This window comes from Myxine glutinosa, chromosome 7, assembly GCF_964187855.1.
Source record: "Myxine glutinosa chromosome 7, kmMyxGlut1.1, whole genome shotgun sequence".
NCBI lineage: Eukaryota > Metazoa > Chordata > Myxini > Myxiniformes > Myxinidae > Myxine > Myxine glutinosa.
This window is the reverse complement of record NC_136267.1, coordinates 174,858,162-174,878,173: the sequence shown is the minus strand read 5'-3', so window position 1 is coordinate 174,878,173 and position 20,012 is coordinate 174,858,162. Positions and strand designations below refer to the sequence as shown.

General features: G+C 44.8%; 1 protein-coding gene across 1 annotated transcript in view; it reads right to left on the bottom strand.

Moving 5' to 3' along the window:
• LOC137431848 (bone morphogenetic protein receptor type-2) overlaps positions 1 to 20,012 on the bottom strand; it is a 136,845-nt gene that overhangs the window by 89,153 nt on the left and 27,680 nt on the right. Inside the window, exons 2-3 of the mRNA XM_068123607.2 lie at positions 14,727 to 14,915; positions 13,889 to 14,074 (exon numbers count right to left, since the gene is read on the bottom strand). Of these exons, the coding sequence (XP_067979708.2) occupies positions 13,889 to 14,074; positions 14,727 to 14,915 (375 nt within the window). The remainder of the gene's footprint in view (positions 1 to 13,888; positions 14,075 to 14,726; positions 14,916 to 20,012) is intronic.

Here is a 20,012-nt window from a genome sequence, read left to right as displayed (position 1 = left end):
TTGTTCAGGCCAGGCCGCCCCAGCAAGTTCAGCCCGAGAGCAGACCGCAAGATGTTGAAAGAAGTCTCTAAGAACCCCAGAATGTCATCACAGGACCTACAGGTAGCTCTTGCCACTGTTGATGTCAAAGTGCACGAGTCTACCATGAGAAAGAGGCTGCACAAATTTGATCTACATGGAAGGTGTGCCAGGAGGAAACCTTTGCTGTCCAGAAAGAACATCAGGGCAAGACTAAAGTTTGCCAATGAAGACCTTGGCAAAGACCAGCACTTCTGTAACAATGTGCTCTGAACAGATGAGTCAAAAGTAGAGCTATTTGGCCACAGTACCAGAAGACATGTTTGGTGAAAACCAAAGACAGCATTTGACCACAAGAACCTGATACCAACTGTAAAGCATGGTGGTGGAAATATTATGGTTTGGGGCAGCTTTGCTGCATCAGGGCCTGGGCAGCTCACCATCATAGAATCCACTATGAATTCTTCATTGTACCAGAGGGTGCTTGAGGATAATGTGAGGCCATCTGTCAGAAAGTTGAAGCTCAACCGAAGGTGGACCTTGCAACATGACAATGACCCTAAACATACCAGTAAATCCACCAAGGAATGGCTGAAAAGAAAGAAATGGAGGATTCTAGAATGGCCAAGTCAAAGCCCGGATCTAAATCCCATCGAGATGTTGTGGGGGTATTTGAATCGAGCTGTGCATGCAAAAAACCCCTCAAACATCCCACAGCTGTAAGAATTCTGCATGGAGGAGTGGGCAAAAATTTCTCCCAGTCGATGTCAGAGACTGGTAGACAGTTATAAGAAACGACTACTTGAGGATGTTTCTGCCAAAGGGGGCAATACCACCTATTAGAGCCAAAGGTGGACTTACTTTTTCCACATGTGAAATTTGCATTTATGTTTAAATACTGTATGACCATTATTTAACTAGTGCGCACCCCCGATATCCAGGTGGTATTACCCTTCTTGGCCTATCCTTGGTGGGCAATTAGCGGATGAAAGAAATTTTATTGATCACAACACGTCATACTCCATATCCCGAGGAAAGCACGTGATAAAGACACCGCACCGTATTCACCAATATTGTAATCACCGTTGTGATAGGTGAGGTCACACGAGGTGAGGAAAGCATGTGATAAAGATGCCGCACCATAATCACCAATATTGTAATCACTGCTGTGAGAGGTAAGGTCACACGAGGTAAGGTCACACGAGGTGAGGTCACACAAGGTGAGGCCACATGAGGTGAGGAAAGTGTGTGATAAAGATGCTGCACAATAATCACCAATATTGTAATCACTGAGGTGATAGGTGAAGTCACATGAGGTGACGTCACACGAGGTGAGGTCACATGATGTGAGGAAAGTGTGTGATAAAGATGCCGCAGTTGCCGCACCATAATCACCAATATTGTAATCACTGCTGTGAGAGGTAAGGTCACACGAGGTGAGGTCACACGAGGTGAGGTCACACGAGGTGAGGTCACACGAGGTGAGGTCACATGAGGTGAGGTCTCACGAGGTGAGGTCACACAAGGTGAGGTCACACGAGGTGAGGAAAGCGTGTGATAAATATGCCACACTGTAATCAACGCTAAGTGGAGAGGGAACACGAGGTGAGGATAGCGTCCGTGATTTTCCGCACCACCTACATCCTAGATGGACCGTTGTTTGCTGACGTTGATAGACGTGAGAACAATAAACACATGAGAACAATAAACACGAATAACGGTCAGGAAAAATGGTCACACCCAATTGGTCAGAGCCTTGACCAATCAACTCGGTTACGCTAACTCACATCAAATGGAAATTGAAGGGAACAGACTCCAACTCATTAAGACGATGTGCAAATGCTTCAAAAAATTGAAATCGAGATCATTCATCGGCATGCACAGAATTACAAAGTAAACTGTAGGACGACCACCAATTAAAGTGTCTCCTTTGAAGAATAGTACATTCTGATGGAACACATTGGCAGGGCAGTCTTCCATCTAATTCCTTGAACTATTAAAGCCCAGGAGCAGATCCATGGATTAAGTTAAATAACTCATGAGAAAAGGAAATATGTTGAATCATTGATGCCAGACTAATGCAAAAGAAGCTCGCAGAGGCCTGCATACCTGACACCTGACAAACACCCAAATAACTAGACCGGCACTAGGTGGAGTGCATACCTCCGCCTGGTGAACAGTTTATGTTTCGTATCCCAATGATAGGCCAGATCTGGATCTGGACCGAAACAAAAATCGAATTGGCTTGTTCTTGTCACTTACCCAACTAATCCACCAAGTTTTGTCAAAAGTCGTCCACAACTTTCGGAAATACACTATTTATCGTTTTTAACCCTATCACTCAATGGTGAAGAATCACTTGTGAAGTTGAAAATTCTCGTCTCCGGATCTTAAACAAAATTTAATCGATTCGTCCTTGTCACAAACCCATCCTCTCCACCAAATTTCGCCCGAATCCATCCACAACTTTTTGCGATATGCTGTTCACAAGCAAACAGACAAAAAACAGATAGGAGTGAAAACATAACCTCCGTCCACCTTCGGTAGCGGAATAACAATAAAATAAATGTAGACATCGGAATTGATATTAAAATTTCAGTAACACAGAACAATATTTATAACAAAAGCCAATTTACCACTAAAGGTATATTAAATGATGAGCAGTCATGTTAGTAATGCTGCTGAATGGATGGACCATAATACACTACAGAGACACCATTCTGAATGGATGGACCATAATACACTACAGAGACACCATTCTGAATGGATGGACCATAATACACTACAGAGACACCATTCTGAATGGATGGACCATAATACACTACAGAGACACCATTCTGAATGGATGGACCATAATACACTACAGAGACACCATTCTGAATGGATGGACCATAATACACGACAGAGAAGGATGCATAAACATGGCGAAACCATCACTAGTGAAAAGGTCAACATTTGTCATATTTGTCAAGTGTTTCCTTCTCATATAAACACCATTCTGTGACAAAATGCAAAACAGGAGAGAGAAAATAATTAAAGGAAATCTACATCTTCAAATCCTCCTCATAATCAATTTAAAAACGAGACCTCTCCTCTCTGCAATACCACCTGTCCCACCCTTACAAACCAATCACACTGTATTATTACTCTTCTTCTTCTTTAAAGGCCACAATTATTCCCATGTTCTTGTGGGATTGAGGGGAAGGTTGGCCACAGTTTTTCATGAACCGGTTAACCACGTCCGACATTCGATTAAGGTTAGGGCAGGAATTTGCAATTTGTTCAGGGTGCCAGCGATAGCTCTCCTACCTTTCTCGAAGGACACCGAGGGATTTTTGGCATCCACTAACCAATGCTGGTGGACTGTATGCCGCTTAACGTCCATCCGAGGAAGGGCACACACATTGATGTATCACCCTGTCTCTGAAACACCGGGATGACAATTTTTTAACGGATCGGGAATCAAAGCCACGTTAGACATCTTGGAGGTGAATGAGCGTAACTCTAGACCATCCTGCCAGCCCACACCTCCATCCCCCCCATATTATTACTCAAAAACTAGCAAATAATTTTGCATATACAGCTCTTTGACAAATAACGTACATCCTATATATTATAAACAAATGCAGAAAATGCTGTTGTTTAGCATTCATTTTCAGTTTTAAAATAAGTACGAGACACGTTGGTACAAGAATACTACAAGAAGACGTGGACCCCGGGCAGTAAAGCATCAAGCTGGCACAATCTTCCTTGCTTGAAGGCATTTAGTGATGTAACCAAAACTCAAACATGGAAACAGAGTCATATACACATTACAACTACCCATAAAAGGAAAAGATGGATGTCGGAGCCATTAACGTGGCTCCAGGAAAAAGTGCGACCGGTCACCAGCCTTCACTTCCTTTTATTCTCCTGGCACCAATTTCATTCCATTTTTATCCTTCCAGGCAATATGATGCAGTTAGCAGCATAATGCTTTGAGCACAGTATTCCTACATGGACCTGTATTGATCGGCAAGACAATGCAATACACAATGTGGCCCACGAAGCCAAGAACGTTCTTGATCCGTGGATGTGCAAAAACAGGAATTTTGCTTTGACACCAGAGAAGGAGAATGAAAACAAGATGCAGTAGTTTGGAATTGAGAATGCTGCTGAAATTTTTTGCCGATTTACGCTGAAATGAGAGCTGGAGTTGAAAACGTGAGCCAGCTCATGTTGCCATCTCAATACCTGACTCATGAAGCAAGAAACCCAGGTTTAAATCCAACATCGCATACATGCTGTACTTTATCTGCTATAACTCATGTAAAAGTGCACTGCTATCTACGAGTGTCTTTTTCCTGAAAGTAGTTTATGTCCAAACTCGACCATGAGACGTACATCACTGTAAAACCTACAACACTCGGTCGAGCGCACACCTCCGCCAAGCTGAACAGTTTACGTTTTGTATCCCACTGATAGGCCGGATCTGGATTCGGACCTGAACCAAAGTCGAATCGGCTTGTTCTTATCACCTAACAAACTAGTCCACTAAGTTTTGACATAATCCGTCCACAACCTTTGGAGATATCATGCGAAATATAGTTTTGGCCCCATCTCTCAATGGTGAAGAATCACTTTTTAAATTCTGATATCCGGATCCGGATCCAGATCTTCCACCAAATCAAATCAAATCAATTCTCTCTCTCACACACACACACACACACACACACACACACATGCACGCACGCACGCACACACACACACACACACACACACACACACACACACACACAATCTGTCCACCAAGTTTCATCCAAATCCATCCACACCTTTTTGAGATATCCTGCTCACAAAACAGAGAAACAGAGAAACAGGGATGAAAACATAACCTCCGTCCACCTTTGGTAAATAAATAAATAAATAAAAACACGACTTGCTGCTCCAACTAGTTTCCTGGGAATTCCAGTGTCGACTTTATTTATTTGTTTCTCATTTAACCTGCCATTCATCTCTTGCGCTTGCCTTCTTTCGGTCCAACATTCCCCGAGCCTGTTTGCAATTCCTTGACCCTCACTCTTGTAGAAAAACATCAAACAACAACAACAACAACATGCATTTTAAAGGCCATTTTCCCTGCTAGAGCGGGGGTTAGCCTTGCGGTCCCCATGACAATCTTCTCCATTTTGCCCTATTTTCTGCATCTCTCCTTGTTAACCCCCTTGCCCGCATTTCTTCTTCCACCATCTCTAGCCAAGTCTTTTTCGGTCTTCCCCGTCCTCTGCTTCCTTCTACATTCATTTCCATCACTCTTCTCAACCAGTCACTTTCATCCTTCCTCAACACATGACCAAACCATCTCAACCTGTTCCTCTTCACAGCATCAATCACAGGCTCTATTCCCATCATCTTTCGCAATTCATCATTTGTCTTCCTCTCTCTCAACGATACTCCACACATCCACCGAACCATTCGCATTTCCACCCTTTCCAACCTTCGTTGCTGCTCTACGTTTATTACCCATGTCTCGCTCCCATAAATCATAACACTTCTCACACATGCAGCATACACCTTTCCCTTCAGCTTCAACGACACTCCCCTCATCATCAGCACGCCACCCAGTTCCCGAAACTTCTTCCATGCACATCTCACTCGAGCAACCGTTGCCGAGTCTGATCCACCTTCTCCATTCAGCATGTCTCCGAGGTAGCAAAATGTTTTCACACCTTCCAGCTTCACGCCATCTCCAAGATCCAACTCAACATTTCCTCCATCTGCAGCTCCCTCTGTGCACACCTTACATTTGAATGTAGCTGCCACACTGGTTAATGACCCTCTCAGACCACTACATTTTTGATGAACCCACTCAGCGCACATTGTACATTGAATGGAGTTCACTCCGACACCCTTCCTACACACAGCACAGGGCCACTTCCCAGTTCTTTCCACCTCACCACATGCTTTACCACTTGCCATCACCTTCGTCTTTCCGATATTCACCTTCAGACCTTTTGTCTCCATACATTCCTTCCACGTGGTCATCTTTTCCTTCAGTCCATCCATACTTTCCGCAATCAACACCAGATCATCTGCATACAACAACTCCCACGGTAAACCCTCCTTTACGTTCTGAGCCAGCACCTCCATCACAGCTACAAATAGTAATGGACTTAGTACCGACCCCTGATGCACTCCCACCTTCACCTCAAACTCACCACTGTTCCCGTCCTTCGTCCTTACAGCTGTGCGCGCTCTTTTGTACATTGCCATCACTACTCTGATCAACCATTCCTCCACTCCTAACTTCCTCAATGCCCATGTCAATACTTTGCGTGGTACCCTATCGAATGCTTTCTCCAGATCAACAAACCCTAGAAACAACTTCTTCCTCTTCTCCATGTACTTCTCCTGCAACTGCCTCACAATGAAAAGCGCGTCTGTCGTTCCTCTTCCTGGCATGAATCCAAACTGCATTTCGTCGATCTTCACTTTCTTCCTTATCCTCCTCTCCAACACCCTTTCCAATACCTTCATTCCATGCTCCAATAACTTTATCGCTCGGTACGAGCCACACTCCAGAGGGTCACCTTTCCCCTTGTATAGAGGGATGAGGGTACTCAGTTCCCAATCCACTGGAATGCGGCCTTCTTTCACCACCAGATTACAGATCTCTGTCATTCTCTTCACACCCCAACTTCCTGCTGCCTTCAACATATCTCCCACAACTCCCGTCGGCCCTCCCGCTTTTCTACCCTTCATTGCTTTTATCGCTTCCTCAACTTCCTTCTCAGTTATCTTCTCTGCCGGTCCTAAAACAGGGTTACTCTCTATGTTGCCATCCCATTCATTCTCTGTATTCAACAGCATTTCCATATATCTTTTCCATCTTCCTTTAATTCCATCTGGGTCGACAACGATTTGTCCCACTTCATCCTTCAAGCAACTCACCCCCATCACATCACACCTCTCTTTCGCTATCTGCTTTGCAATCCTGAATACTGCTTTCTGACCCTCTTCCGAATCCAAGCGTTCTCCGAACATTTTCCTACATGCCTCCTGCGCCTTTGCTACCTCTTTCTTTGCAGCCTTCCTGGCTGCCTTATAACTTTCATGCTCTGCTGTTTCTGTTCCCGTACCCTTCGCCTTCTGCCACTCCTTGAACTTCTTCCTCTTCTCGTCAACCCTCTTTCCAACTTCATCATCCCACCACCATGTTTCCGAGTGCCTCGGTGGTCCTTTTGTCCATCCACATACCTCACCAACGGCTCCCAACAGACAAGCTTTCATTGACATCCAACCACTTTCAAGCTCAACCACATCATCCTCGACCCTACTCAGCCTCTCTTTTAATGCCTCCCTTACTGTCACCTCTTTCAACCTCCACACCTTCATTCTCGGTTGGTACTTCACCCGCCGAGCTCTCCTCGCACCTTTCACCCTTACGTCGCAGACAACCAAGTGGTGCTGTGAAACAGCCTCCTCCCCCGGGATCACCGTTGTGTCCCGGAGGTGACCCCTATCTCGCCTACGCACCATCAGGTAGTCAACGGTTGTCGTCGACCCACCTGACGTGTATGTAACAAGCTTATTATCCTCTTTCTGGAACTGAGTATTACAAATCAACAAATCAGCTCCATCAGCAAACTCCAAAATCCTTTCACCTTCTCCATTTCTCACACCATATCCGTAACCCCCATGAACTCCGTCAAAACCATCCATACTCCTTCCCACATGTCCATTTAGGTCTCCTCCTACCACAACAACTTCCTCATCTTTCACGTTTTCCATCAGCTTCTCTATCGCACACCAGAACGTGTCCTTTTCTTCATCGCTTCGACCAACCTGCGGAGCATATCCCGAGATGACGTTCACCAAGAGCTTTCCAATCATCATTTTCACCATCATCAACCTATCACTCACTCTAGTCACACTCACCACATTGTCTACAAACTCCTCAGAAAACAGGACACCAACACCATTCACGCCCTCCGGGCAGCCTTGCCACACAAACTTGTATTTCTGTCCCTGCCTACCCTTCACCATTCTCACACCACTTCCCTTCCATCTCGTCTCTTGCACACAACATATGTCCACTCTTCTTCTGACCAATACTTCCACCACTTCTCCTGATCTCCCTGTCATTGTCCCTACATTCCATGTCCCAAACCTCAGAAACCGATCTCCACTTCGGGCTGTACCCTGCCCATATGTAGTTGTAATTGTCATGGTTCCCTTTTTTTTTGAGGCAATGTTTTTATGGCCGGATGCCCTTCCTGACGCCAACCCTCTTAGTCGTCTAAGAGGGTTGGCGTCAGGAAGGGCATCCGGCCATAAAAAAAACATTGCCTCAAAAAAAAATAATAATAAATAAAAAAAAACATCAAAGAACCAGTTAATTGAATTTATTGTTAAGCACTTGCAGGAACCAATGGCCAAGATTGTCACAGCATAGTCAACTCTTATAAAGTAATATTCAGTGGTTGGTGCAGAGATATACAGTCACGTGAAAAACTAAGTACACCCCATGTAAAGTTTTGACTTTTTCAACATATTTCAACATACAGCTATTTCATCTTCATTTCAACAATATTGATAGATAAAGGTGATATAATACAACAAATATCATGAAACATTTACATTTTGTAGTCCATTGTATAATTTAAATAAACATAAATGCAAATTTCGCACGTGGAAAAAGTAAGTACACCCTTGGCTCTAATAGGTGGTATTGCCCCCTTTGGCAGAAACAACCTCAAGTAGGCGTTCCTTATAACTGTCTACCAGTCTCTGACATCGACTGGGAGAAATTTTTTCCCACTCCTCCATGCAGAATTCTTTCAGCTGTGCGATGTTTGAGGGGTTTCTTGCATGCACAGCTCGTTTCAAATCCCCCCACAACATCTCGATGGGATTGAGATCCGGGCTTTGACTTGGCCATTCCAGAACCCTCCATTTCTTTCTTTTCAGCCATTCCTTGGTGGATTTACTGGTATGTTTAGGGTCATTGTCACGTTGCAAGGTCCACCTTCGGTTGAGCTTCAAATTCCCGACAGATGGCCTCACATTATCCTCAAGCACCCTCTGGTACAATGAAGAATTCATAGTGGATTCCATGATGGTGAGCTGCCAAGACCCTGATGCAGCAAAGCTGCCCCAAACCATAATATTTCCACCACCATGCTTTACAGTTGGTATCAGGTTCTTGTGGTCAAATGCTGTCTTTGGCTTTCGCCAAACATGTCTTCTGGTACTGTGGCCAAATAGCTCTACCTTTGACTCATCTGTCCAGAGCACATTGTTCCAGAAGTGCTGGTCTTTGCCTCGGTGTTCATTGGCAAGCTTTAGTCTTGCCCTGATGTTCTTTCTGGACAGCAAAGGTTTCCTCCTGGCACACCTCCCATGGAGATCAAATTTGTGCAGCCTCTTTCTAATGGCAGACTCGTGAACTTTGACATCAACAATGGCAAGAGCTACCTTTAGATGATCTTCCGGACAGTCGAATGATTGATTTCAAATTGTTTGGAGATCTTTTTAAATCCCTTCCCAGACTCGTCGGCATCTATAACCTTCTTTCTGAAGGCCTCGAGAGCTCTTTTGATCTAGGCATGGTGACGCCGCACACTTCAACAACAAAGAGCAAACCAAACGAAATATCTGAGGTTTAAATAAGACAGGTTCCTCCAAGATCCTCTCTACCGATGTTCTAATCTTTTGCACCTGAGCTGGTGCACCCGATTCTAATTTTAGGTATTTGAAGTCGTGATAAATGTAGAGGTGTACTTACTTTTTCCACATGCAAAATTTGCATTTATGTTTATTTAAATTATACAATGGCAGGAAGCCAGGAAGAGGAACGACAGACGCGCTCTTTATTGTGAGGCAGTTGCAGGAGAAGTACATGGAGAGGAGGAAGAAGTTGTTTCTTGGGTTTGTTGATCTGGAGAAAGCATTCAATGGGGTTCCACTCGAAGTATTGACATGGGCATTGAGGAAGTTATGAGTGGAGGAATGGTTGATCAGAGTAGTGATGGCAATGTACAAAAGAGCGTGCACAGCTGTAAGGACAAAGGACGGGAACAGTGGTGAGATTAAGGTGAAGGTGGGAGTGCATCAGGGGTCGGTACTAAGTCCACTACTATTTGTAGCTGTGATGGAGGTGCTGGCTCAGAACGTAAAGGAGGGTTTACCGTGGGAGTTGTTGTATGCAGATGATCTGGTGTTGATTGCGGAAAGTATGGATTGACTGAAGGAAAAAATGAACAAGTGGAAGGAATGTATGGAGACAAAAGGTCTGAAGGTGAATATCGGAAAGACTAAGGTGATGGCAAGTGGAAAAGCATGTGGTGAGGTGGAAAGAACTGGGAAGTGACCGTGTGCTGTGTGCAGGAAGGGTGTCGGAGTGAACTCCATTCAATGTACAATGTGCGCTGAGTGGGTTCATCAAAAATGCAGTGGTCTGAGAGGGTCATTAACCAGTGTGGCAGCTACATTCAAATGTAAGGTGTGCACAGAGGGAGCTGCAGATGGAGGAAATGTTGAGTTGGATCTTGGAGACGGCCTGAAGCTGGAAGGTGTGAAAACATTTTGCTACCTCGAAGACGTGCTGAATGGAGAAGGTGGATCATGGTTCGGTGGATGTGCGGAGTATCGTTGAGAGAGAGGAAGACAAATGATGAATTGTGCAAAGATGATGGGAATAGAGCCTGTGATTGATGCTGTGAAGAGGAACAGATTGAGATGGTTTGGTCATGTGATGAGGAAGGATGAAAGTGACTGGTTGAGAAGAGTGATGGAAATGAATGTAGAAGGAAGTAGAGGACGGGGAAGACCGAGAAAGACTTGGCTAAAGATGGTGGAAAAAGAAATGCGGGCAAGGGGGTTAACAAGGAGAGATGCAGAAAATAGGGCAAAATGGAGAAGATTGTCATGGGGACCGCAAGGCTAACCCCTGCTCTAGCAGGGAAAATGGCCTTAAAATGCATGTTGTTGTTGTTGTATACAATGGACTACAAAATGTAAATGTTTCATGATATTTGTTATATTATATCACCTTTATCTGTCAATATTGTTGAAATGAAGATCAAATAGCTGTATGTTGAAATATGTTGAAAAAGTCAAAACTTTACATGGGGTGTACTTACTTTTTCACGTGACTGTATTTACCCAAGGAAGGTAACCATGGAAATCGAATCAATGAAAAGCTGAAACAAAGTTAAAAAAAAAAAATTTGAGATTGAGAGAACATTTTTAGATGCCCAATGTTCAGATCACTCAGTCTCAGTATATCGAACCGCCTTTGGAGGCCATTTTTCCCCGCACAGCGGGGGTTGGCCTTTTTCGGGCACCGTGGTCCCCTTTTTGAAGCAATGTTTTTTGGCCGGATGCCCTTCCTGCCACCAACCCTGTTAGACGCCTCTTGCGACACACAGGGAATTACCAGTGAACTGGTACTCAATTTGCCAACATCGGAAGAATGACAAGCTGTCAACCCCCCTCGCGTTAATTCAGTGATTGACCAGGATTCGAACCCAGGATCCTCAGATCCCAAGCCAGCACCCTAACCACTAAGCCAACACCAGGCTTTTTTTCTATACAAGATTGAGGATAATTAAAATGGAAGAGCGAGGTGATGGAACAAAGGCAGCAAAACTGACATTGGGGTCATAGTAGGACACAATAAGTGAGGGATTGAACGAATAGAAAAAGAGAGAGGGGACAGGAAACACAGTAACCTGCAAGAGGAGGGTTGGGTGAAGCAGGGTTAATGTGTGTAAATCGTGATCGATAGGAGAAGCGTTGAAGGGAAGAATGTCAATGAACAGCCTCAGGAAGGTGGTTCCCAAATGGGAGAAATAGAAAATTGAATGAATTATAATTAAATCTTGATTGAATGAATTTGCTTCTTGCTTTAAAAGTTTTTAATAACATCTTAAAATGCTTCCTTTGCCATATTTCTGCCTGCATGTTCTTCTTCTTCATCGGCATCGATTACGCTTCATCATTTTCAAAAGGTTTCCAAACCTGTCGAACTCGCAAACACACTCAGTCCATAAACTCCCCCCCCCCCCCCCCCCCCCGACCCCACCTTTCACCCCAAACCGACAGCACTACTTTCCTCTGTGCCTTCAACTCATTTCACCATTCCCGTTTCTTAACTGTGTTTTTACACGTTTTTATACCAGACTTAATGTAATGGTTGCAGCGTCCACTCTGATTTCGTGAGACCAGCAGTTCAAACCCTGGCCCAGTCATACCAGGGACTTTTAAATGGTATGTGCTGCTTCCTTGCTTCATGTTTAGTATTTAAAAGGATAGAGGAGAGTCATAGAATGCTGGGAAGGCAATGACCAACCACCCAGTATAACCTTTGCCAAGAAACTGCGTCGGCAGCACCAATGCTCTGTTAAGAGTGTGGTACCCATTTTTTAAAATGAATGTCAAAACAAGATATTGGAAAAGTAGGTACACATCTCAGAGCTATGTTGTCAGTTCATTCCACAAACACGAGATTTAAATAAAAAGTATGTACGAGTCATTTGAAACATAGTGGAAAACAACCTTACGTTCAACTACACAATTGTGTTCTGGGTACAAGAACATTCACAGTCATTCCATATTCTAAATGCCATTCTATTTTCTCATAATATTAAGAAACGTTTTCTTAGTTCCAAATTAAGATTTAATTTAGAAAACATGAAAAAGAAAATCAATTTGGATATCAAAATCCAACGTAGTTTTCACTCCACTTTTCCAGGTTATTGTGATATGTACGAGTTTACACGTACCAAATATGCCAAATGAAGTTACGAAGAGTAAAAAAAACCCCATCAAATTCCCACCACATGTTTATAATAGAATTTGACATTTTGCATAAAGTCATATCCATTATTACCCATGTCTTTGGGTCTACAGTAGGCACATGTCATCCCACAACTTTGGGAGGGTGTTCAAAATAAGAGCACACACATACTGCCGTCCCCAACGAAGGCCACTCCTTGGCCGAAATGTTTGACTTTCTCCGCCTCTGTAGTTATTGCCAAAACTATGAAATGCTCGTTTTCCTCACAGTGGATATCGCAAGTTTTACGAATCAATGTGCGGTTGTACCAAGCATTTCTTGGAAGGTAGTTAAACATCTTCTAATGTCACATTGACATCTCTGCAAAAGTTTATGTGCAGTGCTGGATTTAAAACCGGCCAAATAAGCCACACACAAAATAGCACACTACTCGCCTCGCCCGACGGAGAAACCATGCTTTGATACTTTCAACCCGAAGGCAGCACTGGACGTCACAAAGGCACGTATTGTGCTACCAAAATCACTCAACAGAAGGTTTTGGCGGGAATGCTCTAACATTCATTGCAGAGAAGGGGCAGTTGCGAAGAGCAAGCCAGTACAAGCACCCTTTTCAAAAATGCACTAAAATCCAGGGAAAAAATTGAATACGTTATGGATTAGAGTAACGAAGCAAAGTTTCCTCGAAGAAGTTTAACACAATTCTGAGATAGACTGCGAAGTATCGTTTAGCTCCCGGTAAACTTCCACAAAAACTCAAGATGTGCATTTCTGTCAGGTGAAAGTGTGAAATGCCAAAGTTAACAAAAGGATTGTGCCCTCCACCTTTCCACCTAAAAACATGAGGCACCTTCAATTTTACACAACTACTATGCTCATGATTAAGGCACAATGGAGCAGCACTTTGATAAGCAGCAAAAGCATTTCAAGCTGTGAAATAAATCTGCCAACAAACATCCTTTAACCACCTCTAAGTGAGCTTTGAAAATACAAACCATCTGTGGCATGCCTGGATTTAGATGACGGGAAGATGAGGGGCAATGCTACGATAACTGAAGAATTGCTTAAGAATTAAATTCGCCAAAAACTCACGTGGGAGGCTGGCATCGGTGGGTTCAAAAATGGCACTGGTGAAGTTTTCGGTGAATCTGGTGTTGCACATGTCCGACCGACAGCAGCAAAAGCGGGTGGTGCGGTTGCGGGCGAAGGAAGGGGGAGACGTGACGCGGCATTCATCTTGTGTACATTCTTTGGACTCGCCTGTGTGGTACCAACAACCTACGGAGTTGCCAAGGGAGCGACAGAGGATATCAAACAGCAATTATATGGTACTACCAGAAGTATTGGGACAGTTAAAAAAAAAAAAAAAACACACGACGATTAACTCACAAACATAATCATCATTTCGGCCTACTGCACTTTCAATAGATGAACTGTTGCCCTCAATTTCTAGATTACCTGCAGTTGGATTGATACGGCCAATTATGATGGAAATGTTGCAAACCTCTCGGACCAAATAGCCATTCAACAATAATGGTGGGTCAGCTCTCCACCATGTGACATCGTGATTACATGCGGATTTCAATACCTGCTGCACTCCTTGATAGCTGCATACCTGCTTGATGCCAATACCTGCTGTGTTCCAGCACATGCTACTTGGCTGTGTGGGAAAAGATCCACAAGCTGGCTAGCAGGGTTCGTTTCAACTTTAGATGTGCTGCATTTTCATTTGATGTACAACCATCATAATAACAAACCAAAACTTCTTCAATATCATAATGCATTTACGTGCCATGACACATGTCACAACAGGAGAACATCTACTCAAAATACCCAATCAATCTGCAACAGGGGTCACACACAGCACATAAGACAAACCAAGCGTTTACTTAGCAGTTGTGAAATTAAATATTTCTTAAGCTCAAAGCACCTTGTTTGAGAACACGAATCTCCCCATCCTCTTCTTTTCCCCAAAGCCCAAAGCAGTTTCCGGTTCCTTTGCATCGCACCGTGTTGTTCTGAGAGTATACCACATCATCATCGGTGGGCAATCCACTGGGGTTTTGGGGAGGCTTGGAATCTGACCAGGCACAAACCCGGCTCTCGACTTCCAGGACTTCTATTGAAGATGGGGGATATAAGGCGGCTCAGCAACAATTCAGAAATTTCCAACGTTTTTATGCAAGCTACAAAAATAATTCGTTCTAACTTCAAATTAATCCGTCATCACAAGTGTTTTAGATGCATCGCCTCAAGATGCCTTGGAAGAAAGTACCGTAATATCACATATTGCCAAGGCCAATAAGAGGGCCAACTCAAGTACAGCTTATGCACCAAATCATTCCAGCATGCTGAAAACAACCCTCAAACTAGGACGGCACTTGGTAGAGTGCACACCTGTGCCAGGCTGCACAGTTTACGTATTGTATCCCACCGGTTGGCCGGATCTGGATCTGGACTTGAACCAAAATTGAATCGGCTTGTTATTACCACCTAACCAAATAATCTAACAAGTTTTGTCATACTCTGTCCATATCATTCATTCATATCCTGCTATATATCGGATTTTTAGCTACATAGTGTTATTAAATTATTGTTCCAAAGTCAGTTAATGCTCGACATGCAAAAGGCACTTAGCACAAAGTAATAACAGTGTTATTTCATTTTTGAACACACAAGATGTAGCAAAAGTATAACGGTTTTTTTTTTTTTTTTTTTTTTTTTTTTTTTTTTTTTTTTTTTTTTTTTTTTTTTTTTTTTTTTTTTTTTTTTTTTTTTTTTTTTTTTTTTTTTTTTTTTTTTTTTTTTTTTTGTATACAATATCGAGGCTCGTGAAAGAGCGAACATTAATCACACAGAAAGACAAACCGACGCATAAAACATATAACATAGGGAGCGGTAGACAAGATGGGGAGAGAGGGGGAAGGACACAAACACAACATTTGAGAGCAGGGACCGAGAGACATGGAGACATCGAGAGATCTGAGAGAGGGCGAGGGCTTTGGGGGGGGGGGGGGGCGTGGGAAGGGGGCAGTGGGAGAGGTATAAAACATATGGACACTGCCAGGACTTCCAGGAAAGAAGTTGGAATTTCAAACAAGGTGGATCTGGGGTGAATTAGCGGGGGTAGAAAAGATCAAGGTTTTGGATGGGGGAAGATAAGAGATGGTGGTGAACAGCTGTTTTAAAGACCTGGAGGGAGGAGTGGGATTGAAGGGAGTGAGGGAGTTTGTTCCAGAGGCGGGAGAAAAGAGGAATGAAAGAGTGAAGGTGAGCGGAGAGCCGAGATTTCGGCAGTTTAACCATCAGAGGGTTGCTGGCAGATCTTGTGCGACCTGTAGGAATATTTGGGGGACAGAGCACAGAGAGAGCTGGGGGTGCAAGGCCGGAGAGGAGTCGGTAGAAGACAGAAAGACCACCTACCTGCCTGCGGTGAGTGAGTGAAAGGCCCTCAGAGATAGCTTCATCGCGGGAGATTCCAATAATTCTGAAAGCTTTGGTTTCAACAGCGTGAAGCCGAGCTAGGTGTGAGGCAGGAGCACCGGCCCATAGGGGAGAACAGTATTCCATTGAGCTGCGGATGAAAGCCTTGTATGTGGTGAGGAGCTCAGGTGTGCCGAGGAAGGACTTCGCACGACGGAGGATGCCCAGTCGGCGACTGGCTTTGGAGGCCAGCTTGGAAATGTGGTTTTCCCAAGAAAGATCATGGCAGATAGTGAGACCCAAAATCTTGAGCGACAGAACTTCTTGGAGAGGATTGTTGAGAAAGTAGATGGGAGGGTTGTCCAGTCGATCTTTTCGGAGAGACATAGTAAGAGTGTGAGATTTGTCAGGATTGAAAGACATGTTCCACTTGTTTGACCAGTCTGTGATTTTGTCCAGGTCTTCAGAGAGTGAGGAGGCAGCAGACTGCCGATCTGAGGGAAGAGGAATGGAGCGGCAGAGAGTGGAGTCATCAGCAAAGAGATAGAGAGGATTTTCGAGAGAGTCAGAGAGATCATTGATGAAGACCAGAAAAAGCACGGGGCCCAGAACACTGCCTTGGGGAACTCCAGCCTGAACAGGAAGAGGAGATGAGAGAAACCCATTCAGGGCCACACGTTGACGACGACTAGAGAGGAAGTCCGCCAGCCATGCGTGGAGATTTCCATGGATACCAAAGGAGGAGAGTTTGGTGAGCAGAGCGGGGTGCCAGACCGTGTCGAAGGCACGTGATATGTCGAGGGAGACAGCTCTAATTTCCTGTTTGGCATTGAGGACCTCCATCCATTGTTGAGACAGCAGAAGCAGCATGTCCAGAGTAGAGTGACCTGGTCTGAAACCAAATTGATGATCAGAGATCAAGCCATTGGAGAAGAGGAAATATTTCATATCAGAAGCAATGATGGATTCCATGACTTTGCTGATAATTGGGAGAAGGCTGATTGGTCTGTAGTTGCTAGGATCTGTTTTTGCACCTTTTTTGTGCAAAGCGGTGATGTTGGCTGATTTCCAAGCAGATGGCAGTTGACCTTGAGCAAAAGAGAGGGTGAAGAGAACAGAGAGAGGGTGAGATAGAGCAGCAGAGCAGGATTTTAGGACCCGTGGGCTGATGCCGTCGGGTCCAGTTGCAGAATCAGAGTCGAGGGTTGACAGAAACTTTTCCACCTTGTCAGGAGGAAAGGACACGGAGTCCAGGAGCAGCAGGGTACGACTGGGTATGGTGGGTACAGAGAGGGATGGGTTTGGGACACAAGATTTAGAGGCAAACACAGAGTTGAGGCATTCAGCTTTTTCACGTGCGGAGTCAGCTGTGTAGCCGTTTGAGGTAAGGGAGGGGATGGAGGGGGAACAAACACCAGAAACGGATTTGACCAGACGCCACCAGGATTTGGAAGAGGGAGACAGATAAGAGAGTTCGGTCTTGAGAACGGAGAGATATTGTTTCCTGGCTCTCCTGAGGGTGGACACACACTTGTTTCGGGCTTTGTGAAAGGAAATGAGATTTCCTTCCGTTGGATTTGCTTTCCAGGAGACGAAGGCAAGTTGTTTCTGGGCAACAGCCTCACCACAAGATTCCGTGTACCATGGACGGGAGGAAGGGTATGACAACTGAAGACGAGATGGGATAAATCTGTGCATGAGAGAGAGCAATTTACTTTGGAAGAATTCCCAGGATGAGTTGATGTCAGAGGTGGTAGAGATGGGAGACCAGTCCAGATGATTGATGGCTGCTTGAAGACCGTTCCAGTTGGCCTGAGTGAAATGCCAGACTCGTCGACGCTGAGCAGGCTCCCTGAGGATGGTCAGAGAGATGTCCACTTTAACAAGGACATGATCAGATGTTCCGATCGGAGCAGAAGAAGAGCAGCAGACATTTTCAGGGAAGTTAGTCATAACCAAGTCCAGAAGAGAAGATGTTCCGTTGACTGAGATCCGGGTCGGGAAATTGACAGATTGTGTCAGTCCCAGTGAGTCGCAGAAGTCCTTTGCTGAGGAGCCATGGCTGGTGAGAGAGGTACCCACACCCAGCCAACTGGCATGATGACAGTTGAAATCACCACATATGAGGAAGAGAGAGTTGGGATGAGTAGATAGAAGTTGGTCCATATCATCAGACAGCGAGATGTAGATGGAGTCATCACTGTTTGGTGGACGGTACAACACACATATGAACAAGAGGTGGGAGCGAAGGGGAAGCCGTAGCCAGAGGTATTCCTGGGGGTGAGGTGGAGAGAGTGCAGTGCAGGGCGAGTGAGGAAGAGAGTTTTTGATAAAGATAGCAACCCCGCCTCCAGGACGAGGCTCAGGTCTATCATACCGGAGGAGGGAGTAGCCCGGGAGAGATACTATGGAATCAGAGACATCATAAAGGAGGAAAGTTTCTGTTAAGCAGATCACGTCTGGTTTGACAGAAGCAACCTGTATGGAGAGATCGGTTAAGTTTGAACGAAGGCCCCGGATGTTTGAGGTCCATACCGTTAATGAAGAGGAAGGGGGAGCATCAGATACAGAACAGGGGGGAGGAGGGGTAGGGTAAGATGTGGAAGAGGTGGAAGAGGTAGGGAGAGCTGTTGAAGGTGTGTCAGAGATTTCAGAATAGCTCGGAGAAAGGGAAGGATGGGGCGGACAAAAGGTTTGATGGTGATTGGGTGAGCCACAATGAGGTGTTATTTGAGGAGGGGGAAGAGCGAGGCAGAAGGTTGGGGGAGATGGAGGTGAGAGTTTGAAGGGGGAAGAAGCGGGGAGGACGCTTTGAGGAGGGGGAGTGAGCGGGGGGAAATTGAGAAGCAATGAGGGTGGGGAGATTTGAAGGGGAGGGGTGAGGGGGGAGTTTGGGAGGGAAGGGACAAGGGGAGGGATTTGAAAGGGATGGGATATGGGGGAGATTTGGAGGGGAGGGGTGAGGCAGGAGTCTAGGAGGGGAGGGGCGAGGGGGCGTCTTGGCGGGGAGGGGTGAGGGGGTAGTTTAGGAGGGAGGGGGCAAGGGGGGAGATTTGAAAGGGATGGGTGATGGGGAAGATTTGGAGGGGAGGGGTGATGGGGAAGATTTGGAGGGGAGGGGTTATGGGGAAGATTTGGAGGGGAGGGGTGAGATTGGATTTTTGAAAGTGTACGATTTATGGGAAACGAACATTTATTGCAAAATGAGTTTCTTGTGACCTTCGAGTTAAAAATACGTTTAAGGACGCTGGATGGAGGATGGAGTGCAGGAGAGTTTAGGGAATGTAGAACAAAGGCACTATAGGAGATGGATATTTTTTTGGGGATGAATTGATTTGGTGAGCAAGTCGAAAGCAGCCTTTTAAAGAAGAAGAAGAAAAAGGTGTTATAAAATATGACGGAATACATAACTTGAGGGGAAAGTGTAAACATTGAAGGTTAATGAGTGAAAACTATCTGGGGAAATGGGGGAGAAACACGTGGTCGAAGAACGAACGAACGAATAAGAATGAATAAACGAATGAGAACAGAGAAGGAAATGTTTTTTTTTTGTTTTTTTTTTTAGTTGAGATTTACACAAGGAAGTAGGCTATGGGTGAAAAGCCTGGGAATACAGAGAACGAAAGTTATTGGATCACAAACGACGGACCACTGAGAGAAAAACAAAGCCTCAAGGTTGTACAGTGCACACTGTACAAGGCCTTGCTCGCGACACGGCAAACAGACGATCAATTTATGAAAGATAAACACCGAGAAACAACCAAAGTTGCACACAATAACTTCACACACCGAA